We start from the raw sequence: 27,977 nt of genomic DNA on the forward strand, positions 1-27,977 counted from the left end.
TCTGCTGGTTCATTCCCCAGATGGCTGCAATGGCTGGAGTTGTGCCAATCCAGAGCCAGGAACCAGGAGCTTCTTCTGGGTCTCCCACAGGGGTGCAGGGGCCCAAGGACTTGGACCATCTTCTACTGCTTTCCCAGGCCATAGCAGAGAGCTGGATCAGAAGTGGAGCAGCTGGGACTCGATCTGGCGCCCATATGGGATGTGGGCATTGCAGGCGATGGCTTAACCCGCACAGTGCTGGGCCCCCTGGGCTTCAGCACTTTAAAATCAACTTCCAGAAGCTCTGCTCCAAGTCCTGGCAGCTGGGGGAGGCAGGCGGAGCAGGCGCCGGTGAGGAATTAGGGAGACGGCTGATGACAAATGCTCTCAGTTGGAAGAAGTGAGCCAAGAGACGTGAGAAAGGAAAAAAAATGAGACGTTCAAACTTGAATCCAGCACGCGCTTCTTCTACCGATGAAAAGCCTTGCATATTTTCCCCTGCTTTGTCCAAATAGGGAGTTTCAGTCTCGAGTTGTTTTGGAAGAAAAATCTGTTCAACTGCAATGCAATTTTCAGTCCTTTCCATTCCCCCACTTTTTTTTTTTTTTTTTTTTTTTTTTTTTTTTTTTTTTTTTTTTTTTTTGGTGTCAAAGCCAGCTGCCTTTTTCCTTATGGAGCGATTTCAACACTTTCCTTCCTAGTTGCAGCTGATAGGAGGAGAGAGGGCAGCATTGAGTTTCTTGCATCCCAGGCGGTTTCACACTTCACAAAATCGATACATTGTCTACTGTTCCCACGGGTGGGCCAAAAAACGAGGGCAACTGCTAAGTGGAGATGCTCAGGATTGAGATGCAGGAGAGGGTTTTTGCTCTCTGCTCTCGACTACTCGTTCCTTGAAGGCAGCGTTGTGTTTGGCTTCTGCATCCTCTCTCATTCCTGGGATCACGCATTGCAGGCAGCAAGCCTCAGGACACGGGAAGGCGCGTCAACGCGGTGGGTTCTGGGGCTGGCACTGTGGCACGTGTGACACTAGCATTCCGTACCTGAGTGCCGGTTTGAGTCCTGGCTGCTTTGTTCCGAGCCAGCTCCCTCTAATGCGTCTGCGAAGGCACTGGACAATGACGCGAGTGCTTGGGCCCCTGACACCCACGTGGGAGACTCACATGGAGCTCCTGGCTTCAGCCTGGCTGCTGTGGCCATTTGGGGCGTGAACCAGTGGATAGACTCTCTCATCTCTCTCTCTGCCTTTCAAATGATAAATCTTTTAAAAAAATACATTTGGTGCAAAAGTTTTTTGAGGTTCAATCACGTGAAGGAGTCTTCAAAAATGCCTATTATGGGGCTGTGGCGCAGCGGGTAAAGCCGCTTCCTGCAGTGCTGGCATCCCATATGGGCACCGGTTCGAGTCCCGGCTGGTCCACTTCCGATCCAGCTCTCCGCTACGGCCTGGGAAAGCAGTAGAAGATGGCCCAGGTCCTTGGAACCTTGCACCCATGTGGGAGACCTGGAAGCTCCTGGCTCCTGGCTTCGGATCAGCACAACTCTGGCCATTGCAGCCAACTGGGGAGTGAACCAAGCGGATGGAAGACTTTCTCTCTCTCTGCCTCTCCTTCTCTGTGTAACTCTTTCAATAAGTATATCTTTAAAAAAAAATGCCTGCCCCCAAAATACACTTTTAAGTTCCATTTTCCAAGGTAGTGCTCTTGTATTTTTGCAGCACTAAATGGGAATAACTATTAAAAAAATAGCTATTATTATTATATATATATTTTTTTTTTGAGAGGCAGAGTGACAAAGAGGGAGTTCCTATCTACTGGTTCAGCCAAGGACTGAAGCTGGCAGCTGAACACTCCATCCAGGTCTCCCATGTGGGTGGCAGGAACCCAGTTCCTTGTGCTAGTACGGTGTTCTCTCAGCGTCTGCTCTGTTGGGAAATGAGGCAGGAGCCCCGGCTGAGCCTCAGACCCAGACACACTGATATGAGACATGGGTGTCACTTTTTTTTTTTTTTTTAAGATTATTTATTTGAAAGGCAGAGTTACAGAGAGTAGGAGATGTATCTTCCATCCGCTGATTCACTCCCCAAATGACCACCAACGGCTGGGGCTGGGCCCGGCCAAAGCCAGGAGCTCCATCCGGGTCTCCCATGTGGGTGCAGACTTGGGCCATCTTCCGCTGCCTTCCCAGGCACATTAGCAGGGAGCTGGAGCGGAAGTGGAGCAGCCGGGCCTCGAACCAGCACCCACGTGGGATCCCGGCATTGCGGTTGGCAGCTTAACCCACCACCGCCACAACACCTGCCCGAGTGAGAATAAGCGTTACATGTCTGTTGCATCTGACAAATGCTTTCAGCATCATCTCGAGGCTCTCTGGCCCAGGTGGAGGCTGTTCTTGGTTCTTCCCAGGTGGGGCTCCGAGAGTTTCAGCGGATGCACAGAGGCCCTGAGGACCCACAGGTGATGGAGAGAGCCCAGGCTCCCCAGAACCAACCAGCCAACAGGTGCCTCCAAAGATGCGTCCAGCATTGTGAACAGTCTGTTCTTCCCAGTGTCTCCCGGGGTGCGGAGGTTTATTGCTATTCTTTATATAAAGCCTGAGATCGGATGACACTTTGCCAGGTCAGGGGTGTGAATTCCCTTAAGCCTAGCAAGTGGCTAAAGATCAAAGTGTTTTCAATGCTTTCAACACCCCCACCCCCCACCCCCAGCTCAAGTGATGAGGTTTCCTGGGGAAAGGAGGGAAGGGAGGAGGGGTCTAACAAGTGTAACAGCCGAGTTAGACACCTCAGCCGGGGAGAGGGGAACCCAGGGACCCAGGCCCCAGTGCGCGGGCATCCCCTGAGGAGCACCCATGGTGGTCAGGGTGGCCGAGGGCAGCCCACTGGTTGTGTCACCTGCTCCGATAGTGGACATCCCAGGCCGATGGCTAAGAGGCAGCTCCGGCTTGCACAGTTTTTTCTCTGTATTGCACACAGGCAGGGAAGGAGAAAGGTTTCCGCGTTTCCCAACAGAATCAGGAAGGAACAAGATGGAATTCGAATCGAAGTGCTGTGTGGCCGAGGACCGAGAGCGAGGGGCTCCCCCCAGCCCCAACCCCCCAGGGAGGCCCTGGGCAGCCGGGCAAGGCCTGCTGTCCTTGGACCGGGGTATGGTTTTGACTCACAGACCGAACCGACTCACTGCTTAAATACCTTTATTATTTTTTTCTTTAAAAATTATTTGGACATTGATAACTCTGCAAAATATTTCTCCCATCCCCAACCCTCACGCCCGGTCCCCACACGTCCTCCGTAAAGAAAACAAAATATTCACACTTTGTGCCCGGTTCAAATCTAAGCCTTAAAAACATTGAAAGTTGAAAATCAAATATTACTTTGCTTTCCCAGAACTCGTTAGTCATTTTAAACCACAATGCAACTTACTTAATGGAGTTTCTTTTTAAAAATTAGCTTATCAGACTATTTGATGAAGGGAGAAAAAAAATCAATTCAAGGCCTTGGAGAGAACAGAAACTCCCTGCTTCCAAAAGCAAAGAGACAGGGGGGCCGCCCTCGCTGCCCCGGAGTAACAGATAGGACCGGCAGCGGTACACGGCTGGGTGTCCCGCCTCCAGTGGGCACTGACTCCTGACCCCTGCACTGCGGAACCTCAGCAGGAGGGTGGTGGCAGGGCGAGTCCTGCACAGGACGGGGTCCACGGCTGGGGGCTGGGGAGGCAGAGGGGGCCACGAGCCCATGTGGGGTGGAGGAAGACGGGGTGTGGGGGGGAGGCAACCTGCACTCACGTCCCAGTGGTGGAGACAAGTGTCAACCATCAATATTGCACATCGTATCTGGAGGGGCTTGGGACAGCGCCTCGGGCAACAGCAGGGGGCAGGCGGGGCGGGGCGGGCCTGGGAGTCACCTCCTGGTAGTCCCAACAAATTCTCACCCTGGCCCTGTCCTCAGCGGGCAGCGGCGGGGTGGCCCTGTATTCACGACAGCCATGTCTGATGGGCCCCTGGTGCACCGCGCTAGCTACCTCCCCCCGGGAACCTGGCCGGGGGGCTGCACACCTTCCCCCCTGGCCAGGGCCAGCTCCTTCTGGGGTGGCTGGCGAGGTGCGGAGGCTGTTTTCCCAGCAGGCCCTCGGCCGCCTTTCCTCTTCTGGTGCCATCACAGTCACAGTCCCCTTGCTGGGGCTGGCCACCCAGGCCTTGTTGAGTCTCAAGGTGGACGTCATTTCTCCGTGCGCCCGGATCTTGCCGGATGGGGGAGCTGCACCTCAGCGCAGTTTTGGGACCACACACGGGTGTCACGGGTGCCTGCTGGCTAGCTCCTCTAAGGCTTCCCGTGACCTGGGTCTCAGTAGCATACAGCACGCCAGGCATCCACAGCAAAGTCCCGTTCCCCAGCGCGTCTCCTCGCTGCTTCGCCTACTCTTGCCCTGCCCGGGGCGCCGTGACCTTTGGTCAACTTCGCTCCTGCGTGGTGGTGGTGGGGTTTCTGACGCTGATTTTTAAAGCTCTTCCTCTTGGATTCAAAGTCTTGTAAACCTTCAGAAAAATGCAGATCCCCAAAGCCCCGCCCATACCTGTGGGCTACAGACCAATGCCAACCTAGGAAGCTTTTCAAACATGTAAGAAAAACAACAAAACAGAAAACCACACGCGCGCGAGCTCACACACACACACACACACACGAACACGCACACACACACTTTGGCACGTGAGCCTTGAGTTATCTGAGTGTGTTCTCACCTCCCTGACCCCCGCTACCCCGCCCCCCACGCGCCCCGACATTTCAGCGCCCCATGTTTTGGGGGACGACCCCCTAGTGCCTCGTGGGGAAAAGGTCGCACTGTTGTTCTGAGTGGCAAAAGGAAGAGGTTACAGATGCTAAACCGCACCCCAACACCCCACCCCGCACAGGCCCTGGGGTCCGGCCCTGTCGTCTCACCGATGCCGTATAACGCCTGCACCGGGACCACGCGTCTCTCAAAACTGCTGGTTGCTTAAATATATGTACACATATACATATAGATATAAAAATTACTAAGTCGACATTTGCTGTTTTCAATGTGAAAACGATAAAATGTAATTCTGAATAGTTGTGCATTTGCCACAGGGTCCTCGTTCAAGGGACCAATAAAAATAATTTTGTCATAAAAAAAATCTCATTTTTTTTTAGGTTTCGTATTGCCCTTGAGTTCCAAAGTCTGGAGCAAGCGTGCTGAGGCCGCGGGGCTGGGACCTGCTCCTGCCAGGGGATCTGGAAGCCTTAACTGGAGTGACCCCCCCACCCCGCCCCGCCCCAAACACCCCCCGCAGCATGCCAGCCACCTACTGGCTTGGCCTCGGCAACACACGAGGCGACAGGAACCCCGAAGACCGATGAGACCCGGCACGGATCCCATCGGCCACGGCCTCCACCTCACTCTGTAGCTCGCCACCCCCCCCCCCCCAGCTCCAGGGCCACGCAAAAGGGGGCAGGGGGGATGGGGAGTGGGGAGGGACCACTGAGCACCAAGGCTACGCGGGAGCTGACCTGCTGGGCGGGAGGCGGGGCCCAGGACCGGGCAGGAGTGGGCATTTCCGGGATGCAGAAGTTAGCTGTGCAGGGAACGAAGTGCATTTAAGGTCGCTGAAAAGCACACAGAGGCCAGGCTGCCAGAGGGGAGGGAGAATGGGGCCGGCGGCCCCGCCTGCCCGCGCCTGCCCACGCCTGCCCGCGCGAGCTCCTCGGCTGGCTTCTGTGGGTTCTCGTCCATGCTCTCGAAGAGACGGGAACTTGCTCCTCCTCCTGGCTCTGGCAGGGACACAAGTTTCCTGGCTAAGGTCTTTTCTGCCAAGTTCATTTTTATTGGGATGCCGGCCGGACCCGCTGTCACCGGAATTCGTAGATAGGCGCGCTGTGTTCGGGAACGTGGGTCAGGTTGAGGGACTGGTACCTGCAGAGGGGGAGGGGGAGACACGCACACGCAAGGCGGTCACCCCACGCGCCCGGGCCATGGCTGCCGCTCCAGGCTACCCCCTGCCCCCGCCGAGCACCCCGCCAGAGGAGCAGGCCACCTAAGACGCTGGGAATTGGGATTGAGCAGGAAAGCTTATTTGGGTACAATTCTGCCCCCTTTTTGGGTAATAACACCTTTTCCATGAACTGTTTGAAGACTCATCCTATGCAGTGGAGTTCGAAAATTTGGGCACCAAAATAAACTTATGTTTTAACACCGTTTTCCCAGGGGGTTCTGGAAGCGCCTCGTACTTTCCCAGTGGAGCCTGGCTGGCTGAGGTTCCCTCTTGGCCTCTTGTTGTTTGACCCCTGTCTCTAGGCTATCTGTTCTAGTCCCAGAGAGACGAGGACCGGGGGGGGGGGGGGGGGGGGGATGGGGAGCCCCAGGGGAGCTGCAGCCGGAAGCCCCAGGTCTATCTCAGCTCGTGGCGCTGCAGCCCTGTCCGTGACACTGTGAAGTCCCTGCAGCCTTCACGGACAGACACAGAGAGTTCTCAACACAGCCAACCCTACGCTTTATCCCACCGTTCACTTCCACGCTCCCACGTCCCGAGGTACAGTGTTAAACTCGGAAACCACTGGGGCTGGCGCTGTAGCGTAGCAGGTAAAGCCACCACCTGCGGTGCCGAAATCCCACATGGGTGCCGGGTTCTAGTCCCGGCTGCTCCTTTTCCAATCCAGCTCCCAGCTGTGGCCTGGGAAAGCAGTAGAAGATGGCCCAAGTGCTTGGGCCCCTGTACCCATGTGGAGACCCAGAAGAAGCTCCTGGCTCCTGGCTTTGGATTGGCACAGCTCCAGCCATTGCAGCCAACTGAGTCAACCAGCAGATGGAAGACCTCTCTCTTTCTCTCTCTCTCTCTCTGTAACTGACTTTCAAATAGATAAATAAATCTTTAAAAAAAAAAATGGAGACCACTGTGGATGGTCACGTGGAGGTCACGCGGGGTCATGGGAAGGAAGGAAGAACAGGGGCACACAACTGAACACAGGCCCGACAGCCCTGGCATGGTCAGGGCAGCAGCTGAGGGGTCAGCTTCTCCCCTACTTGTTCCACGCAGCAGTGCGAGGAAGAGAACCCCAAAACTGATTGGGAATGGAACGTGCATTAGTCACTGGGAATACACCAATCAATATTATGTGGCAGGGTTGGGGGCCATCCCCACAGGGGGCGGCTTCGGGGCGGGCGTGGCGGCAGGTGTCAGGGAGGGGGCGGAGAAACCCAACCTCAGAGTGCTACACACAGAAGCCTGCGCCCGCGCGGCTCCAGCCCTGGAACTGAAAGTGGAAACTCAGCCCCGTGTGCGCGGCGGCTCCGTGCTACTGCTCACGCTGCGTGCGTGCAGAAACGGGAAGTCATTTGGCAGTGAAGGGGAAGTTCTGGAGGGAGGGAGGAGCAGAGAGAGAGAGAGAGAGAGAGGGAGAGGGAGAGGGAGAGGGAGGGAGGGAGGGGCAGAGAGAGGGAGAGAGAGAGGGAGGGAGGGAGAGAGAGAGAGGGAGAGGGAGGGAGGGAGGGAGGAGCAGAGAGAGAGGGAGGGAGGGAGAGGGAGAGAGGGAGAGAGAGAGGGAGAGAGAGAGAGGGAGAGGGAGGGAGGGAGGAGCAGAGAGAGAGAGGGAGGGAGAGAGAGAGGGAGGGAGGGAGGGAGAGAGAGGGAGAGGGAGGGAGGGAGGGAGGAGCAGAGAGAGAGAGAGAGAGGGAGAGGGAGGGAGGGGCAGAGAGAGAGGGAGGGAGGGAGAGGGAGAGAGGGAGAGAGAAAGAGGGAGAGGGAGGGAGGGAGGGAGAGGGAGAGAGGGAGAGAGAGAGAGGGAGAGGGAGGGAGGGAGGAGCAGAGAGAGAGAGGGAGGGAGAGGGAGGGAGGGAGGAGGAGCAGAGAGAGAGAGAGAGGGAGGGAGGAGGGACAGAGAGAGAGAGGGAGAGAGGAGAGAGGGAGAGAGAGAGAGAGGGAGAGGGAGGGAGGGAGGGAGGAGCAGAGAGAGAGAGGGAGGGAGGGAGGGAGAGGGAGAGAGGGAGAGAGAGAGAGGGAGAGGGAGGGAGGGAGGAGCAGAGAGAGAGGGAGGGAGAGAGAGAGGGAGGGAGGGAGGGAGGGAGGAGCAGCATGGCCCAGGGCTGGGGATAGCGGGCTTGGGCATGACGGCTGAGGGGGTACGTGGGGTTCCCTCTTGTGCACAGGGCAAGGCTCGGACGCTGGCGCCTGCACTGCTCCGTGAGCGCACCAGAGGCCCCTGATGGGACGGCCCAGGAGCACTGGCTCAGTGAGGCTGCTGTCTTTCTGAGACAGGGCTAGGGCAAGCTTTGACGCTCACTCAAGAACCGCGCAGTCGCTGCAAGCCTGACACACTCATTACTCGCCAGTGTAACCTGGCTGCCGCTGGGCACGGAGTTCGAGGGGGGGGCTCAGTGAGGAGGCACTGAAGCGTGAGGAAAGCGCCCCCACGCTCAGCATCGCGGCAGGTGCACCTCGGGCTGTGGGTGCGCTCTGCTGCAGTGCTACTTGCTAATGGGAGAAGCCCCGTAGCGCTGGGTTCGCGACGTCAAACACCAAGACCAGGCCCCTGGCACTGTCTTCATTTCCCTTTTCTGGCAAGTTCACCTCAAGCTGGGGGCCATGTGTATGACCCAAAACTTAGGACACAGCCTCTGTGAAGTTCCAAGTGTGTTCCCAGGGACCACGGACGATGCTGAGAAACGCAGCGTGCTCTGGCGCTGAAGCCACAGCCCTCCCAGGGACTCGACTCCAGGGGTTAACACACTTTTCAGGAGCTTCACGATAGGGTCCAGCCTCTAGGGACGGCCAGGTGCTTAAAAGTACAGCAAGAAGGGGGCCGGCGCTGTGGTGTAGCGGGTAAAGCCGCCGCCTGCAGTGCCAGCGTCCCATATGGACACTGGTTCGAGACCCGGCCACTCCACTTCTGATCCAGCTCTCTGCTATGGCCTGGGAAAGCAGTATAAGATGGCCCAAGTCCTTGGGCCCCTGTACCTGAAAGAGGCTCCTGGCTCTTGATTGGCCCAGCTCCTGCTGCTGCGGCCATTTGGGGAGTGAACCAGCAGATAGACACCCCCCCCCCCCGCCTCTGCCTCTCTGTAACTCTGCCTTTCAAATCGATCAATCAATCAATCAAAAAAAAAAAAAAAAAAAGTGCGGCAAGGAGGCTACCAAGGTCTCCCAAAAGGTGGCAAAGGTCAGTACTTCAGGGCTCTATCCTTTTCCCTGGCTGAGACACAGGGGAGGCTGTCAACCAGGGCATCGGATGACAGCAGGGGCGTGCGGGACCCACGTCCCAGAAACAGAGAACTAAAGAGGCGGCTGGCACCCACCTTCCTGCTGCCCACACCGGGTTAGAGCACATCTCAGTTACAAACTCAACCTGGGAAGAGTGAGAATAGGAGCCAGCGAGAGCGAGCTAGCCCTGCTGGAGGTCCAGCAGAGGGTCAGAGACGAGTTTCTTCCCCCGACACTGCCTCGCGGTCCTGCCTGCTCTGCTCTCTGTGGAGGGGACGAGCCCGTTAGGAGCCCCTGAGGTCATGGCGACGGGCCTGCGGTGTGTAGATAAAGCGCAAAGCCTACGCAGATGTGGGCCGAGGTTTTTCCTTTGGGTTTGATGAACCAGGGAGAGCCAGGGGTGGGGTGGGGTGAAGGGGTCAGCCAACCTCCAGCGGGGACCCCCGGCCCCCGGGGCCTCACCATTCTGAGCTCCGATGGTAGTAGTAGCCCTCTATGGAGGCAGCCGATTTCTGAAAGCAGATGTAGTAGAAGCCAGCAAAGGAAGCACCGCTGATGTCTTTGATTGTATGGTCTGGGACCAGGAACTGCTCCTGCAGGCAGACGAAGGCCGGGGCGTTAGCAGGCAGCATCCTCTGCCACTCCCGGTGCCGCCCTGCTCAGCCCCGGGGCACTCTGAACACACGCAAGAGAAAAACACGAGCATGTGGTCTCTGGCGGCAAGCTGCACCGTGAGTTCATTTGGATCAGCCGCTCAAAGGGTACCGTCTCCCGTCCCTGCTAATGTGCCTAGGGAGTCGCCAGAGGATGGCCTGAGGCCTGGGCCCCTGTCACCCATGTGGGGGACCCAGATAGGGCTCCGGGCTCCTGGCTTCAGGCTGGCCCAGCCCTGACTGTTGCAGCCACTGGGGAATGAGCCAGTGGGTGGAAGAGCTCTCTTTCTGTAGCTCTGCCTTTCGAATAAACAACCTTAAAAAAAAACAAGTACCAAACACTGGAAACACCAGCACCTGCCTGATGTCTGTCTTCAGAGAGCATGGACGGAACGGCCTGGAAGGGCCAGGTTCCCATCACCTGTGGGCCTGCGGCTTATTCTCAGGGTGGCTAGGTCACCACCAGCCCCGCAGACACCCTCTCTGGGCACTCCAGGAGAAGAGGCGAGCATGGGTTTCCGGCCAGAGCCCAGCAGAAAGCCTGTGTCCTGGCCTCTGCTCTCCTGGACAGAGAAGGTCCGAGGCCCCAGGCCTCGGGAGGGCTGCTAACGGCCCATGGCCCGCGGGTCGGTCATCCTAAGAAATCCTTTGGACACAGAACAATTCCATTGCCATTTAAAAATTCTAAGACCCTCACCTCCCTCCCTATTCAGCCTCTAAAAATTGTGGTTTTCAAAATTGTTCTTAAAATGAGCACAAGACACTTCCCTGAACAGGTTCAGCGGGCACACGTCCCACTAGACAGGGGCAGGCTGGGCATGGACTCTGTGCCCAGCAACACAGACGGCCTGAGGGACGCTCCTGCCCTCCCCCCAGAGGAGGCCTGCAGGAGGACCCCAGATGACGCGTCGGCCTGAGAGCTGGCGAGGCCTCCCGAGTCCTCCCACGGATCGGGATCAGGAGGAGCAGGAGCTGGGTGCAGCTTCACAAGCTTGCTTCCCGGCTTTGCCCGCGCTTACCCAGGCAGGGAGCACAGAGCCACTTCTCAGGCGACAGCCGCGCCGACACGGAGCGCTCCGCGGGCGGCTGAGTGGAAAACCCACATTCCATTCCTGGTCCCTCACTTCCTGAGCTGGAGGGGAGCAGAGGGGCCCCGGGGAAAGGATGTGGCGAGGAGTTGGGGGGGAGACCAGTCACTCTGATGGCATTAAGGCGGTCCAATGGGTGACTACACTCAGAGAAACGTCTGGCTCCACCCCAAATCTACAGTGCACGTGGGTGATTCAGCCTGCAGGCTCAAAGGGATTCCTGGGGTGAGAGCAGGGAGAGGGAGAAGATGCAACAGTGTCAGCACGTGCACCCAGGCAGGAGTTCCCCAGCCAACCACTAACCAGAGCCATGGAGGACCCAGCAGTCCCCCAGAGCACGCCCTGGGGCAGAGCATGTGTGTGGGGTGCATTACCAGCGCTGGCCCACGGGAGGCGGCGGAGATCACGGGCCGGGGAAGGGGGAGCTCACCTTCCATCGCATAAAGACATAATCTCCATTCTTCAGCTCTTCATAATCGAAGTCATCTGAATTAAATGATTTTGCGTACTGGTAAAAAGCCAGAAACTTGCCCTGGAAGCAAAAAGAGGATGGTGATGGGGCCTGGTGTCCGAGCTGGCTGTGGGCGCCCGGGGGCACTCACCTGGTCACAGCCTTGCCAGCTGCGGCCTTGGCTCTTGATGGGGCGGCTAAAGCCCAGTAATGCCGGGGGAGCCTGGGTCAGACCCTCCGGCCACTGCCGCAGCCCTGCACTCGGGTCAGAGCACTGGACTCCAGCCCGTGAGGGCGGGCATCAAGGGGCCAAAGGACTAGGACGGACGCATGCCCAGAGCACCTCCGCACAGACAGATGCAGGCTAAGGACAATTAGAGCAGACCTCTGTAAGTAATCTGCAGGAGCAAAGAGTTAGGCGGAGGAGTCGGGAGCCTGCCAGCCCCAGGTGAGGGCCGGCGGAGCGCAGACTCCCACGGCAGTAGGGGCGTTTGGGCCTGTGCCTTAGCTAGAAACTGGCCAAGCCACAAAAGGAGACTAGCAACAGGGTGCAAACCTCTACCCTTCTGGGCCGGGCACTGGGGTGCAGTGGGCTAGGCTGCTGTTTGGAATGCCCCGCCCCCGCGCGGCATCAGAGTGCCAAGTGTTGAGTCCTGCCTTCAGCTCTGACCAAGCCCCCTGCTAACAGTGCAGCCTGGGAGGTAGCCTAGGGCAGCCCAAGCACCAGGCAGGGCTCCTGGCTCCTGGCTGCGCTTGGTCCAGCCCTGCCTGCTGGGGGTCATTTGGGGAGTGAACCATGGCTGCAGGATCTCTTTTGGGTCACTTCTATATTTCAAGTTCAGTAAATGACAACAAAACAAAACAGAACTGGTATCTTTTGATCCTATTTTTGTAAAAAGACAAAAAAAGTGTGTATATCTGTATGTATGTATCTCAGAAGCGACTCAGGCAGAGATCAATCACTGTTTTAGCTTTAGGTATTGTCACTACAGGTGGTATTTTTTCCTTTCATATTTTCTTCAAATCTTTAAAAATCAGCACGTATTGATTTCCTAAGAAAACATCTTACATAAAAAACAGATTTAAGTTGTAGATCCTGTTATATCTTTTTTTTTAAGATTTATTTTATTTATTTGAAAAGAGTTACAGAGAGAGGTAGAGACAGAGAGAGGTCTTCCATCCGCTGGTTCACTCCCCAGATGGCCGCAACGGCCGGAGCTGGGCCGATCCGAAGCCAGGAGCCAGGAGCTTTTTCCAGGTCTCCCACGTGGATACAGGGACCTGAGCCCTCTTCTACTGCTTTCCCAGGCCATAGCAGAGAGCCAGATCGGAAGTGGAGCAGCCGAGTCTAGAACCAGTGCCCATATGGGATGCCGATGCTTCAGGCCAGTGCTTTAACCCGTTGTGCCACAGTGCCAGCCCCAAATAGTTTTATTCTGAGGAGATGAAACATGAGGGTGCTTCAAAAAGTTCATGGAAAATGCATGACTTGGGGCTAGTGCTGTGGAGTAGTGGGCTAGGATCTGCCTGCAGTGCTGGCATCCCATATGGCTCCAGTTCGAGTTCTGGCTGCACCACTTCCGATCCAACTCCCTGCTAAGGTACCTGGGAAAGCAACAGAGGATGGTTCAAGTGCTTGGGCCCCTGCACCCACTTTGGAGACCTGGAAGAAGCTGCTGGCTTCAGTTCGGCCCAGCTCTGGCCATTGTGTCCATTTGGGGAGTGAGCCAGCAGATGGAAGATCTCTCCCTCTGTCTGTAACTCTGTCTCTCAAATAAATAATCTTGAAAAAAAAAATGTACATCTTGAAAAATCTACACGTGGGGTTTAAAGCCTGTTGGCATGGGGGCTGCCAATTGCCTAGGGGTTAAGACGCTGTTTGGGTCGCCCGCATCCCGTTATCAGAGTCCAGCTCCACTCCCAATTCCAGCTTCCTGCTATGTGCCCAATGGCGGGTAGCTCAAGCAGTCTGGTCTCAGCCAACTGTCTGGTGGGCACGCAATGAGCTCCCAGCTCCTGCTTCGGCCTGGCCCAGCCTCCGCTGTTGCAGGTACTTGGACAATGAACTAGAAGATGGGTCCTCTCTACCTCTGCTTCTCAAATATACATATAAATATAATACATGTAAAATAAAAAACCTTTGAACCAAATAAACCTATCTTTTATTTATTTACTTTCAGTTATTGGAAAGGCAGAGACAGAGACTGAGAGAGATCTTCTGCTGGTTCACTCCTCAAATGCCCCCTAACAGCCAGGGCTGGGCCCGGCCAAGGCCAGGAGCTGGGAACTCCATCCCTATCTCCCAATGGGTGGTGGCGAGCCCAGTAACACTTGAGCCACTACCTGCTGCCTTCCAGCGTGCGTGTGAGCAGGAAGCTGGGGCCAGAAGTGCGGCCAGGACAGACCCTGATACTTTGGGACAGAATGTGGGCATCGTGACTGCTCTGCCAAACACCTGCGCCCAGCAAAGCTTATCTTTAATCCCACTTCTCCAGACACTTCTGCAGTACCTTTGTGCACGGAATCTTGACTCTGTAGTAGCACCGTGTCAAGACCACTGAGAGAGGACCACAATGTGTCTCTCATTCTAGTTTATCGGGGGAAAATGAGGCCGGGGGAGGTTTAGGAGACACCCTAAGTCCCAGGCAAAGGCACAGCACAGAGCTCCGGGAACGTGGGGCCCTCCTGAGCTGGGGAGGTTATGCCAAGCGAAGCCAGGGCTGCCAGAACAGCAGGGAGGAGACGCTCTGCCGGCCTGGCTCCCTCGCCCTAACCACACTCAGTGGTGTGCCAGTGCCACTGGCGGCCTTCTTGGTCCCTCTCTCGCTCCAAAGGTTTCCGTGTGGCCTAACGGAGGCCGGAGTCTCGGACAGTATATTAGTGGAAGCCGATGGGAAAATTAGAGCTGCTCTCCAAGTGCTGGATTTGCAGGCAGCCTAACCTACCAGGGAGTCATCGCAGGGCCCGAACACTCGGCCTTTCGCGGGACCAATTTGAAATGAGAGACTAAGTGGAATGGGCACCAGCCAGCTTTACTCCTAGGAAAACCTTTCCGTGCCGGGCAGGTGTGGGGCAGATGGCACCCAGGGGCCCTCCCGACTCTGCCTGCCGATGCCATGCACCAGTGCACACCACCTGGGCTGCCTGAGCCTTTGGGTACTTCTGTCATCTCTGGAGACACAGGCACCCACTGAGCTGTGCGCGTTTGCTGCAACAGTCAAAACGTGGAGCTTTCAAAAAAAAAGTTTTACAAAGTTCAAACTTCAATTGAATAATAGTAACTCAGTGTTCATAGCCATTCCTTTCCAAACTCAAACCACCCCCCCCCAAAAAAAAAAAAAAACCCTCAGTAGTCAGAGGCAGAGCTGCTCCTGTGTGGAGACAAGGGCAGACAAGGGGCTGCTCCCAGGGCTCCCCCTGCAGGCCGGGTGCTGGACCCGGGCAGAGACGAGATGCCGGGCTCTAGAATCCGGCTGCTGCCTCGCTCTTTTCTGCTTGGTCTACACACAGCAAAGCTGCTGGGCTCCCTGGTGTTAAACAGAAACCCGCTGTCTTCGTGGCCCACCTTTCTGAAGACAGAGGCTGGCAGGACCCGGGGCAGCGGCGCTCAGCTGTTCTGAGACCTCAGCGCCACTGGAGCGGAGACAGCTCTGTCCTCGGCAGCTACACAGTGGGGAGCCTGGAATTCCAGGGGTGTCCCAGCGGGGCCGGGGACGCCGGAGCGCGACTCACCCAGTGTTTCCGGTCCACATCTTCGTCCGCATCCCACTTGCGAGTTAGGAAAGGGTGCTTTTTGCTGATTATTTCTCCTTCAAAGAAGGTCGTGAGGGTCGGATACTCCTACGGTGGAAACCAGACATGAGGACAGGGGCTGCCTGAGCCTCTGACCCTTTCCCCAGGGAACCGACCCTGCCGGTGCGCCTTCCCAGTGCTCAGACATGTGGGCTGTGCCCGCTCACCGCCCGTGCGGGAAACCCAAATCACAACCTGGAAGGCCGAGTCTCTCCCTGGCCAGAGAAGCCCATTGCTTTCTGGCCTGGCTCAGCCCTGTGGCCCCTCCGGTCCAGCTCTCCGGAGAGCAGCCCACTGCTCCCTGGCCTGGCTCAGCTCTCCTCCCCCCAACCCGGGGGGGTACACCTTCTGGCAGACACCCCCACCCCGGGTGCTGGATCTACCAGGGCTACCGTGTTCATTTCATCGTATGCAGTGTGAAACCACGACCCTGAAGCATCCCAGTGCTGATAACCGAGCTGTCCCACGCTTAATTAGACTTTGAAATGCTTTGTAGAACACATAATTTTATTTTGCTATTTGTTCATGTGCTAATGAACAGGCATGAAAGATTTGGGGAAAAAAATTAACCCTAAGAGAAAGCACATTAAAAAAAATCTGCCATTTCTCTGCGTTTGTCAATGCCACCCACCCAGAAAACCACCCACCAAACCAGCCCTGGGCCTGGCTGGCCACGCCCCTGCAGCTCCTCAGGAGTGGGCTGCCCAAGATTTAGGCACGGGAACTGCAGGCGAGGGTCCCAGGACCACAGAGGTGTGGCCGTGTCTCCCCTCCGGGCCCCACAGAAGCCTCTCTGACCGTGCACAAACACAGCTCAGGACCTGCTGGGGAGCCGCTGCCGCCATGCAACCCCCGGCTCGGGGCTTCCAGGACACAGGATGCCACCGCTGCGGCCTCAGCTGGCTGACAAGGCCTGCTCTGTGAGGACACCTACCTCCAGGGCGCTCTGAGAGTGCACTCTGAGTTCTGAGAGGCTCATTTGTGTATTTATTCCAAAGGCAGAGAGAGAGAGAGAGAGAGAGATTGATCGATCTTCCATCCACTGACTCACTCCCTAAATGGCCACAATGGCCAGGGCTGGGCCAGGCTGAAGCCAGGAGCTTCTTCCTGGTCCCACGTGGGTGCAGGGGCCCAAGGACTTGGGCCATCTTCCACTGCTTTCCCAGGGCACAGCAGAGAGCTGGATGGGACGTGGAGCAGCTAGGACTTGAACCGGTGACCATATGTGATGGTGGCACTGCAGGAGGCAGTTTTACCCGCTACACCACAGCGCCGGCCCTGGACCAGTGATTCTGCATGGATGTCTCTCTTCCAAACTCTTCAGGTAGTGTTTTAACAGGTGACCCCAGCCCAGGTCCCCCAAACTCTGACGATTAAACAATGCACAGAAGTCACCAGAAAGATGGACAGTGTCCCTCCATCCACGGACTGTGCATCCATGCAGTCAGCCAAGCTTGGACCAGAGCATTTAACCAAAACAAAACACAATCACGGCACTGCTGAACAAGTACAGATTTTTCTTTTGATGACTGTTCCCTACACAACACAACTATTCCCACAGCACTGCGTGGCACTGCGTGTACGCCATCTTAGAGGGAACTTGGCGCATAGAGCAGGAGGTGCCAGGGCCTGGAGCATCTGCGGATGTTGGCCGCTGGGGCGCCCATGGGTACCAGCGGACGACTGTACTTCTTGGGTCAGGCCCTGTAAATTCAAGCAGTGGACTCCAGCCAAACTGGGGATGACTGACAGAGCCAAGGAGAGCCCGTGCCAGCATCAGGAGTGCTGTAGCCAGCCCCATCCCCCAGGCAGGCTCTGCCTGCCACGGGCAGCTGCTGAGGTCGCCCAAGCCACAGGCTCCGGGCTCACCCGGAAGGGGCGGTGGCTGATGGCTTTCCCTGCAGACCCCGATTGTCAGGGAGGGGCGCTGAGTGAGCCGATATGTCAAGGAGAACTCCATTCCCTGTCCTGCGGAGGAGCTGGCACCCGTGACGCAGTAGTCTCCGGTGGGTTTGGTTGCTGTGTGGTTCGGGTGGTCAGTCTCCCTGCTTCTGAGCAAGTGTGGCACAACCTCAGCTGGCGCTTCCAAACCCACCCCTGACCATGACCCCTCCCCCAAGGCGGGGCTCCAGGAAAGCGCTCCCCTCCCCAAATGTAGACACAGCACACTATTCCTTACAGCTTTGGGGTTTGCTTTCTAGGGGGCACATAAACACATTTTAAGACATAATTTATCTCCCACTTAAACATTTTCTGGGGGCTGGCACTGTGGCGTAGAGGGTAAAAGCTGCCGTTTGCAGCACCAGCACCCCATGTGGGCACCAGTTCGAGTCCTGGCTACTCCACTTCCGATCCAGCTCTCTGCTGTGGCCTGGGAAAGCAGTGGAAGATGGCCCAAGTGCTTGGGCTCCTGCACCTGCAAGGGCGACTTGGCAGAAGCTCCTGGCTCCTGTCTTGGATCGGCACAGCTCCGGCCGTTGCGGCCATCTGGGGAGTGAACCAGCGGATAGAAGATCTCTCTCCCTCTTTCTCTATCTCTGCCTCTATGTAACTCTGCCTTTCAAATAAACAAATAAATCTTTAAAAAAATAAACTTTTTTATGCAATGCACGTGAGGAAGATGATGACTACTAACTAAACCCAAATCATTTAAACTAATTAAAACATATTTCATACAACATCCTATGCTTTACAGACAGCAAAATAATGGGTATTGTAAGACTAGTTCAAAGATTTGCTACAGTTTCCCGCAGTTTGCTAACTATCAATGGTAAACATATATTAGATGGATAGTTTAAAAAAAGTCTTTCAGGGGGGCTGTCACTGTGGCTCAGTGGGTTAACGCCCTGGCCTGAAGCACCGACATCCCATATGGGCACCGGTTCGAGACCCGGCCGCTCCACTTCTGATCCAGCTCTCTGCTATAGCCTGGGAAGGCAGTAGAAGATGGCCCACGTCCTTGGGCCCCTGCACCTATGTGGGAGACCCGGAAGAAGCCCCTGGCTTCGGATTGGCACAGCTCTGACTGCTGGGTTCGATACCCGGCTCCAATTCCTGACTCCAGCTTCTGCCTAATGTAGACCCTGGGGGGCAGCTAGGGATACGCTCAGGTGACAGGGGTCCTGCCACCCCCGGGGAAGCCCTGGGTGGTGCTCCTGCCTCCTACTGCTGCCGTCCCGGGCCCAGCTGCTGCAGGCACTCGGGGAGTGAGCCAGGGGATGGAAGCTTTCTCTCGTTTTCTAAAAAAAAAAAAAAAAAAAAAAAAAAAAAACCAACCAAACACACACACACCCACTTATTTAAAGTTGGTTCAAAGAAAGTAAAACACTTTACTCACACAGCAGATTGGAAACCAGTCACTTTCATGGTTCCAGTGAACTATGGGGTTTAAAGAACTTCAGGAACCAGGGCTGTGGCGTAGTAGGCTAAGCCTCCGCCTGTGGTGCTGGCATCCCATATGCACCGGTTCGAGACCCGGCTGCTCCACTTCCAAGTCAGCTCTCTGTTTATGGCCTGGGAAAGCAGTAGAAGATAGTCCAGGTCCTTGAGCCCCTGCACCCATGTGGGAGACCTGGAGGCAGCTCCAGGCTCCTGGCTTCAGGTCGGCCCAGCTCTGGCCATTGCGGCCATCTGGGGATTGAACCAGCAAATGGAAGACCTCTTTCTCTGTCTCTCTTTCTTTCTCTCTCTCTGCCTCTGCCTCTCTGTAACTCTGCATTTCAAATAAATGAATAAAATAATCTTAAAAAAAAAAATCTTCCAAGGGGGAGAGCATGTGTAGTGGCAGTTAAAACCCTACTTGCGACATCCACATCCCATAAGGGGTGGGAGGGGGCCTGGATTCACCTCCTGACTCTGCTTTTGATTCCAGCTTCCTGCTGTACCCCCGGGAGGCCGCCGGCGATGGCTCAGATACCTGAGTTTCAGCCACCCACGCGGTGCACCTGGACTGAGCTCTTGGCTCTCAGCCTCGGCCTGGCTCAGCCACACATACCGTGAGTACTTGGCGCGTGAGCCAGCATAGGAGAGAGATCTCTGCCTGTCTCTGCCTTCCAAATAAAATAGCTTATGATGAAGGCAGTAGCTGTGTTCTTGCACCCTTTGCCCTCCCCCCCCCCCAAAAAAAAAAAGGACTTAAAAACAACACTGACACCGTCAGTCACACTGGGACATTATTTACAGAGCTTCCTCTGAATGACTTCCCAACAGGACACGCCAGGACCACAATGCTGCCCGCTCCCCACACGGCACAGGTGCTTGGTGACCGACCACGCGCTCTGCTCGGGTCCCGGGTGGGGACGGCCTGCCCCTCTCCCTGCGAGGCTGCGGCGAGTTGGCCCCTTCTGGGCTCTGGTTGGAGTGGACAGAAGCTTACCTCGGTGAGGCCTTTAATCTTCAAGTAGCCACAAAGGTAAGAGTTCCCTGTGTCCACGTGCTGCAAAGAGAAGACACGCAGATGAACAACATATCCAGCGGGGGACATGACAGGGTGCTGCGAGATCCTGCCAGGCCAGGCTGGGGAAGCCCAAGCCCAAGGCTCCCCCACCAGCCCCCGGGGCCCTCAGGAGTCCCCTGTACACATGCGCCAAATGGCCTGTATACAAAGCCAGCTGGTCCCAGAACGCTGTCAGCTCCCTGCAGCTGAGGACCTTGGACCACTCACGGACCACTCAGGGCTCCGGCTGGGCTGCAGGCTGTGGCACGAGCCTTCTCGACCCGTGCACGTGGTGCCTGCCACCGCTGACCCCAGCTCACTTCTCTCCATAGTCCATTTCTACGTCGGTGCTGCGTGACCGCCCCACACATGGGCAGAAGACTCCAGAGCAGCTTCTTAGCAAACCCCCGTGGCACACCACGGGCCAGCCACAAACTAAGATGCCAGTCAAGCACCCTGACCACCCTGTGAGTGCCCGCCCTGTCCACACGCTCGTGTTTCTTAACGACAAGAGCCAGGATCCCAGGAGGAAGAGGCGCGGAGGGCACAGTGGATTCTGAGGGTGGCAGCCGCCAGCTGATGCCCACCCACCAGCCAATTTCCTCTTCTTCCATGCTGGCCTCCCCTGCCCCTGAGAGACCTGGTCAACCCTGCTGGGTGTTCAGTAAACTTGTTGCCCTTGGAGCCATTAGGTTAGGGATCAAGAGCTTTCAAAGGGGCGCATAAGCGAGGAAGGGCTGTTGCTACCCAGTGGCTGGCAGCTCTGCGTGCAGGGTCCAGTCTCTGAGACTGAGCCAGACGGGCCAGGGATGTCAGGGTTGGCTGTGAGGGAAGATGGAAGGTTACCGGGCCCACCGCGGGCCCCGCCAGAGGCCAGCCTGCAACAACACCAGCTCCACGCGCCTTGAGGTGTGATGTGACAACTCCAGTGATTTTTTTTTAAGATTTATTTTTATTCGAAAGTCATAGTTACACAAAGATAGGAGAGGCAGTTAGAGAGAGAGAGAGAGAGAGTCTTCCATCCACTGGTTCACTCCCCAATTGGCCGCAACAGCCTGAGCTGCGCCGATCCGAAGGCAGGAGCCAGGAGCTTCCTCCAGGTCTCCCACGTGGGTGCAGGGGCCCAAGGACTTGGGCCATCTTCTACTGCTTTCCCAGGCCATAGCAGGGAGCTGGATTGGAAGTGGAGCAGCCGGGTCTCGAACCGGTACCTATATGGGATGTCAGCACTTCAGGCCAGGGTGTTAACCAGCTGTGCCACAGCCCTGGACCCCCAGTGGCTCTGAGACCAGCATGGTTACTTTGTGGCCGAACTCGCATGGTCCACCTGCACCCGTGGTGTCATCCTGAGCGGGATCCCTGGCACAGGAAACCCCCGGATTAAAGCACGTTGGTCCCTGGAGCACACGCTGAGATGTTTCACATACACGAGGGCTCGGGCCAAGAAACCGGACAAGTTTTTGTGCCATTTATTACGTCTGAGACGGCAACTACTTCTGGTTAACTCCATACATCCGACACTAAGGCAAGGCTTCCACGCGGCAATGAACTCGGGCAGCCAGAGGATGCCAGCACCGCAGGGACGCTGAGGTGCCTCCAGGCTTGGTGCTGGTGACAAAGGTGTTCCCTGCGAAACCTGCCAGAGCACTTGTAGGTACCGTCATCTGCTGACCTTGGCACTGGGGAAGCGTTTGGAACGGCTGAGCCACACTCGTACACCCACAGCTCTGACTTGCGGCCTCGTGTCCTGTGGGCGATTCTCCCTGAATTCCATAGAGTTTGGGAGTTTCACAGCCGCTAGAGAGGGTGGCGGGTGGCAGGGACACCTGCTAATAAAATTATGAGCCGGGGCCGGCACTGTGGCGCAGTAGGTAAAGCCACCACAAGCAGGGCCAGCATCCCATATGGGTGCTGGTTTGAGTCCCGGATGCTCCACTTCTGATCCAGCTCTCTGCTGTGGCCTGGGAAAGCAGAAGATGGCCCAAGTCCTTGGGCCCCTGTGCCTGTGTGGGAGACCCAGAAGAAGCTCCTGGCGCCTGGCTTCAGATTGGCCCAGCTTTGGCCTTTGCAGCCATTTGGGGAGTGAACCAGCGGATGGAAGACCTCTCCCTCTTTCTCTCTCTGGCTCTCTCTAGCACTGACTTTCAAATAAATAAATAAGTCTTACAAACAAAACAAAACCTCAAGATGGCAGAGGTTAGAGTCGTCCTATTGACAGGGGTCGAACCAAGACCCACTGAGAGCCTCACAGACCAGAAACTAAAACAAAACAAAACAAAACAAAACAAGGATGTATCCCATCAGCAGCCATCGGGGAAGTCAGAACGGAAACCAGAGAAGCTACTGCACACCCGCTAGGAGGACCACAGGAAGCAAGGTGCCAGCAGGGACACGGACAAGCCGCAAGACAGACTGGGAAGTGGTACTGCTGCTGCAGAAGTCGCTTCTCAGAGTGTTACACAGTTACCACCTGACCCGAAATCCCACTCCCTGGTGCCTGTCTATCCAAGGGAAGTGAAGGCATACGTCCCCATAAAAAAACCTGTACTCCCAGGGCCGGCACAGTGGCGTAGTGGGTGAAGCCGCCACCTGCAGTGCTGGCAACCCTTAAGGGCGCTGGTTCGCGTCCCGGCTGCTCCACTTCCGATCCAGCTCTCTACTATGGCCTGGGAAAGCAGTAGAAGATGGCCCAAGTGTTCAGGCCCCTGTACCCATGTGGGAGACCTGGAAGAAGCTCCTGGCTTCAGCTGGGCCCAGCTCTGGCTGTTGCAGTCATTTGGGGAATGAACCAGCAGATGGAAGATCTCTGTCTGTCTTCTCTCTCTGTAACTCTTTCAAATAAATAAATAAAAATCTTTTTTAAAAAATCCTACATACCAATGTTACACCAGCATTATTCAAGAAAGCCAGAGTGGATATGACCCGATGTCCATCAAGTGGTCAGTGGACAATGGCTCTAAGGACAACGCGATGATAAGAAGGGACGAAGTGCTGACACGCGCTATGGTCTGAACGAAACCCTGGAAACATCACGCTAAAGACACCAGTCAAGAACACGCACACGTGGCGCTTCGAGTCCATGTACACGAAATGTCCCAGCGAGCACTCTTCAAAGACTGGAAGGAGGTGACGGCTACAGGGGATGAAGTCTCCCTTTGGGGTGATGAAGACTTTCTAAAACGGAGTTGTGGTGACGGCTGCACAACTCCGCGAGAATACCAGCTGGGGGCCCAACCGCACCCCTGACACAGGTGAATCAGAATCTCGAATTCCAAGGTTTCTTCCAAGTAAGAGAGCGGCCGTGTTGGGAGAGGAGAAGGCCTGGGAGAGCTGAGTCAGGCAGACACGTCCCGGCTGCAAAACCAGATGGTGGGGCAATTCACGCGCCGCGGCCTGGGCCTGGTGATGAACAAGAGGCTGGCTGGCCCAGAGGCGGGCGGCCACCTTCCCGGGCGTGGCCTCTACCCCCGCACCGGCCATCCTCCACAGGTGGCTGCCAGCCACTGGCCAGGTGTCCACTCTGTTCTGGGTCGCCTGGGACCTAGCAGCTGTGCCTCAACTCCATCTCCACTTCCACTTGTCCAGGAGGAGGCTGGCGCCCCGTGGGAGAGGGCGGGCACTGCAGACTTCTCTGACACTGGCTACCCTGGTGGCTGTCCCCTGCCGCAGTGGAAAGCACCACATTAAACAGTGGGCACAGACTTCAAACCACAGCAGGGATCAGCGCTGTGGCTCAGCGAGTAAAGCCACCGCCTGCAGTGCCGGCATCCCAGGTGGGTACCAGTTCGAGTAATGGCTGTTCCACTTCTGGTCGAGCTCTCTGCTGTGGCCTGGGAAGACAGTACAAGATGGCCCAAGTCCTTGGGCCCCTGTACCTGCGTGGGAGACCCGGAAGAAGCTCCAGGCTCCCGGATTTGGATCAGCCCAGCTCTGGCCAATGCAGCCATCTGGAGAGAGAACCAGCAGATGGAGGATCTTTCTCTCTCTCTGCCTCTCTGTAACCCTGCCTTTCAGAATAAATAAATATTTAAAAATAAAGAGACCATTGCAAACCTGTCCCATGCCAGGGACATCCTGAATGTCATTAGTTAAGACAAAACAGAAGCCCACAACCCTGCAGTCTCACGTCTTAGGCAGAAGAGACCACCAGACCAGACATACAGTCCCGAGGACCGACAACGTCAGCCACAATCGTTTTGCCTCCACAACAGAGACATCACGGCTTATGATCGACCTTTAAGCTTATAGAGCAAAGCTAGGAGGACCCAGCTCTGCCAATCCAAACCAGAGAGAACTGTTTATTCCCGCAAAGCACAGGGAAAAAAAAAAGAGAGATTAAGGAATGCTCTCCAGTTAGTGGAAGCGAAAACCTCCTTTCAAGATTTAAACCTGTTACAAGGCCAACACCAGAAACAGATCACTCTCACAGGGGAGCAGGAAGCACACAGGGCCTCCTGGCTTCTGGAAGGGCTTTCAAGGGGACAGGGGTCTGGGGGTCTGGGGGCTCTGAGGTCCAGCCTAGGCAGCTGGGTGTCAGGCTAAGGAACAGCGTGTGTTCTGGGGAGGGGGTGCTCCCAGCGATGTGAGAGAGGGGGTGGCACCCGCCAAGGACCAGGCAGGTCAAACTACAGCTCCGAAGCGGGTCAGGGACTGGCGGCAGAACTCAGAAATCCAGGTCAAAGACGGGGAGGTGAGTGGACGTGAAATCAGATTGGGCCAGGCTGGGAGGAGGCTTGTGTGCAGGCAACAGGCAAGAGAGGGTCTTCAGGAGCCCAGGGGCCGCCCAGGGCCAGGCCAAGGAGACGGAAGCCGAGGTGGGGGGCGGCACGGCAGGAAGCAAGATGCTAACAGCACCCGGGCTGAACGTGCCCGGGCTGAGCAACCAGCGGTCGTGGGCTGCACAGGGATATCTTGCTCTCCCAGCAACAAACTCCAGCAGGAGGAGGGCCCCCTAGACGAGGACCCTGGACAGCGGGTTTCTGGTTTCGGGTGGGGGAGGCTCCCTCAGGGTCTTAGCAGGCGGGAGGCCCCGGCCCAGAGGGCCACCGGCCCTGCCAAGGGAGTTGGGGAGGTGCGCGCGGGGGGTGCCGGCTTCCGGATCCCCAGGCGGGCCGGTCACGGGTTTCAAGTCTGGCAGAGTGCTGGGGTCCCGGCCAGGCAGATCGGGCTCAGGGCTCGCAGCGTGTGAGACACCAGCTGGGCAGGTCCCGGGTGCAGGAGGCCCCGGGCGGTGCGGGGCCTGGGCCGCGGCTCTGCGGGGCTCGAGGAGCCGAAGGCCGGCCCGGCCCGTGAGCGCCGCGAGGAGGCCCCGGCGCGGCCGGCGCTCACCTGCAGCACCACCTCTACGTCGTACGAATTCCCCTTGCTCTTCTGGTGGCCACGGAACTTGGAGCCGCTGTAGAGCAGGCTGGTGGCCACGCCGGGCTGCTGGGTGTTGATGGGCGGCGGCGGGATGAGCGAGGCCGCGGACGAGGCCGACGCACCGGCCGGCGGGGGGCACTCGGTGCGCACCGGCATCGCGGGGTCCCCCGGAGCCAGGGCTGGGGGCAGGGGGAGGAGAGAGGAACCGCCGCCGCCGCCGCCGCGCGGGAGCCGAGGAGGGGACCGGGGAGGGAGGGGCCGAGCGCGCACGCGCGGGGCAGGCGCGGGAGGGGGCCGCCCGCTCGCTGCGCACCGAGCGCTCCGGCCGCCCCCGGCCCCCGGGCCCTGCGAGCAGAGCCTCCCGGTCCTGAGCTTGGCCCCCTACTCCACTTGCGCTGGAGCACGCGCGGGCGCACACACACACAACACACACACACACACAACACGCTTTCCGATTGGCTCCGGAGCTCCCGGGAGGGCGGGAGCAAGCTCACGCGGCGCTTCCGCCCATTGGCGAGCAGAGAAAACACGTGGCGGGGAGCGCGAGCGGCCTTCTGGGAATTGTAGTCTTATTCCGGAGGCGCGGCGCGGAGGGGCGGGGCGAGGAGCGTTTGTGATGCAGGTTCTCCGGCGGGGGGCGGGGTGTGCGCAGGAGGCGCGCGGCGGCTACGGAGCGCCGTAGGGCTCATGCGGAAGATGGCGGCGTCCAGAGGCGGCTGAGGGAATCCGGGGAGGCGTGAGAGGTGTCCGGACAGCCGGACAGCGCGGCTTGGTCTCGCGCCCCGCGTGCTCCCCAGCTCCCTGTGGAGATGTGGAGGAGCTGCCTCCGGCTGCGGGACCGGGGGCGCTGCCTCCTGACTCGGCCCGTGGGGCCGGGGCCAGCCCTGGGGTCCCCGGCCCGGGCCTACGCGCCGCCGACAGGTGAGGGGCCGCGTCGGGCTGGGGTGGGCTGAGAGCGAGCTTTGGGGCGCGCAGGGCCGGGCAGCGGGACCGGGCTCGCGTGGTTAATGAGAGCACGAGGCGTCTGCTACGGGAAGCGAGGGTCAGCCGAGGTTGCAAACGCGGCAGGTTCGGGCTGCGGCTCAGGACTTGGCCAAGGTCACAGGGCAGAGGTCAAGGCTGCAGCTTGCTGGCCGTGTCTAGCCGTCTGTCCTGAACCTGTGTGCGACCCCTCTGCCTCCTAAGCCGAGGAGGCCTGTGGAAGGCGGTGACTCTGATCCCCCAGGAGCGGGGTTTGGGGGTGGGGCGGGGGGACGTCGGGAGTGGCCGTCTCTTTGCGCTGTTTCCATGGGCCGGGGGCGCAGCAGGGCTCTGTGTGTGTAGCCAGGTGACCAAGCTGAGCCTCTAACCCGCCGCGCCAATCCGAAGCCAGGAGCCAGGAGCTTCTTTGGGTCTCCCACGGGGGTGCAGGGGCCCAAGGACTCGGGCCATCTGCTACTGCTTTCCCAGGCTACAGCAGGGATCTGGATCAGAAACGGGGCAGCTGGGACTCGAACCGGTGCCCATCTGGGATGCCCGTGTCACAGGCGGCAGCTTAACCCGCCGCTACACCACAGCGCCAGCCCTGCCTTGCGGTCTTGACAGGAGTTTGTCAGCCGCTGGCCTGGATGTCAGAGCTGAATGGAAAATAGCATGTTCATACATTTGGCCTGGGGCAAAAAAATAAGAGTTGAGCACTTTGTCGAGAGCTAATTCACTTACGCTGCAGGTCATTCTCTTTGGGTCAAATTCAGGGGGTTTTAGTACATTCCGATCGTGCACTCTGCATCACACTCAATTTTGGAGCATTTCTGTCACCCCCAGATGGAACTCTTACCCTGTAGTTATCATCTCCCCTTACCCTGTGCACCCTCCAGCCATGGGCAACCGCTACTGCCCTGTCTCCATTCTAGATTCCTCTGCGTTGGACATTTCAGGTGGAGAGAGTGTAGTCTTTTAAAACTATATAGGGGGCTGGCGCTATGGCGTAGTGGGTAAGGCGGCTGCCTGCAGTGCCGGCATCCCATATGGGCACTGGTTCGAGTCCCGGCTGCTCCTCTTTCCATCCAACTCTCTGCCGTGACCTGGGGAATCAGTGGAGGATGGCCCAAGTCCTTGGGCCCCTGCACCCACGTGGGAGACCCAGAAGAAGCTCCTGGCTCCTGGCTTCGGATCGGCACAGCTCCGGCCATTGCAGCCATCTGGGGAGTGAATCAATGGATGGAAGACCTCTCTCTCTCTCTACTTCTTCTCTCTCTGTCAAACTCTGACTTTCAAATAAATAAATAAATCTTTGAAAAAATCTATTTATAAAACCTTTTTAGGTGATATATAAATATTATATGCTCTTACGGGGTACCATGTGATGTTTCAGTGCATCGCACACGCCATGAGAACTCAAATCAGTTACCATGGGAGTCCCGGGGCTGGGAGGGTTTCAGCCCACAGCCGTGTAAGGAACACAGAACCATGTGGTCTCAGCAGGGCTGGACAGAAATTCAATAAAGCTGCAGCAGGCTGAGTTTCTTCCTTTTTTTGTTTTTTTAAAGATGTATTTATTATTTGAAAGAGTTACACAGAGAGAAGCAGAGGTGGGGGGTGGGGGCGTCTTCCATCCACTGGTTCACTCTCCAATTGGCCACAATGGCCGGAGCTGAGCCGAGCTGAAGCCAGGAGCCAGGAGCTTCCTCTGGGTCTCCCACGTGGAGGCAGGGTCCCAAGCACTTGGGCCATCTTCTACTGCTTTCCCAGGCCACAGCAGAGAGCTGGATGGAAGTGGAGCAGCCGGGACTGGATCTGGTGCCCATATGGGATGCCGGCACTGCGGGCGGAGCCTCACCCACTACGCCATGGCGCTGGCCACCTGTGGTGGTTTTAGCTGTAGTTCCTGGAGAAGCCTTTGTGTAGCCTTGCACCACGACTGCGCAGATTCCCACCCACAGCCTCCGAGGGTGCCCTCCCTCCACCTCCTCGGGGTGTGCGTTATCTCCTGCATCCGACAAGGGAGACGCTCTCTTGCCGGGCTGGCTCTG

General features: G+C 57.3%; 1 protein-coding gene across 1 annotated transcript; it reads right to left on the minus strand.

Annotated features, from left to right (window-relative positions):
* Window positions 1–5,284: 5,284 nt before the first annotated feature.
* Window positions 5,285–26,679, minus strand: GID4 (GID complex subunit 4 homolog). Its single transcript, XM_062175130.1, is given in 12 exon segments — window positions 5,285–5,906; window positions 9,649–9,779; window positions 11,358–11,459; window positions 15,111–15,218; window positions 19,546–19,605; window positions 24,934–25,161; window positions 25,164–25,228; window positions 25,231–25,311; window positions 25,314–25,347; window positions 25,461–25,534; window positions 25,637–25,682; window positions 26,668–26,679. Coding segments are annotated over 12 exon segments (1,005 nt in total). The 3' UTR covers window positions 5,285–5,842.
* Between the last annotated feature and the right edge of the window lie 1,298 nt (window positions 26,680–27,977).

This window comes from Lepus europaeus, chromosome 18 (assembly GCF_033115175.1).
Source record: "Lepus europaeus isolate LE1 chromosome 18, mLepTim1.pri, whole genome shotgun sequence".
NCBI classification, from domain to species: Eukaryota; Metazoa; Chordata; class Mammalia; order Lagomorpha; family Leporidae; genus Lepus; species Lepus europaeus.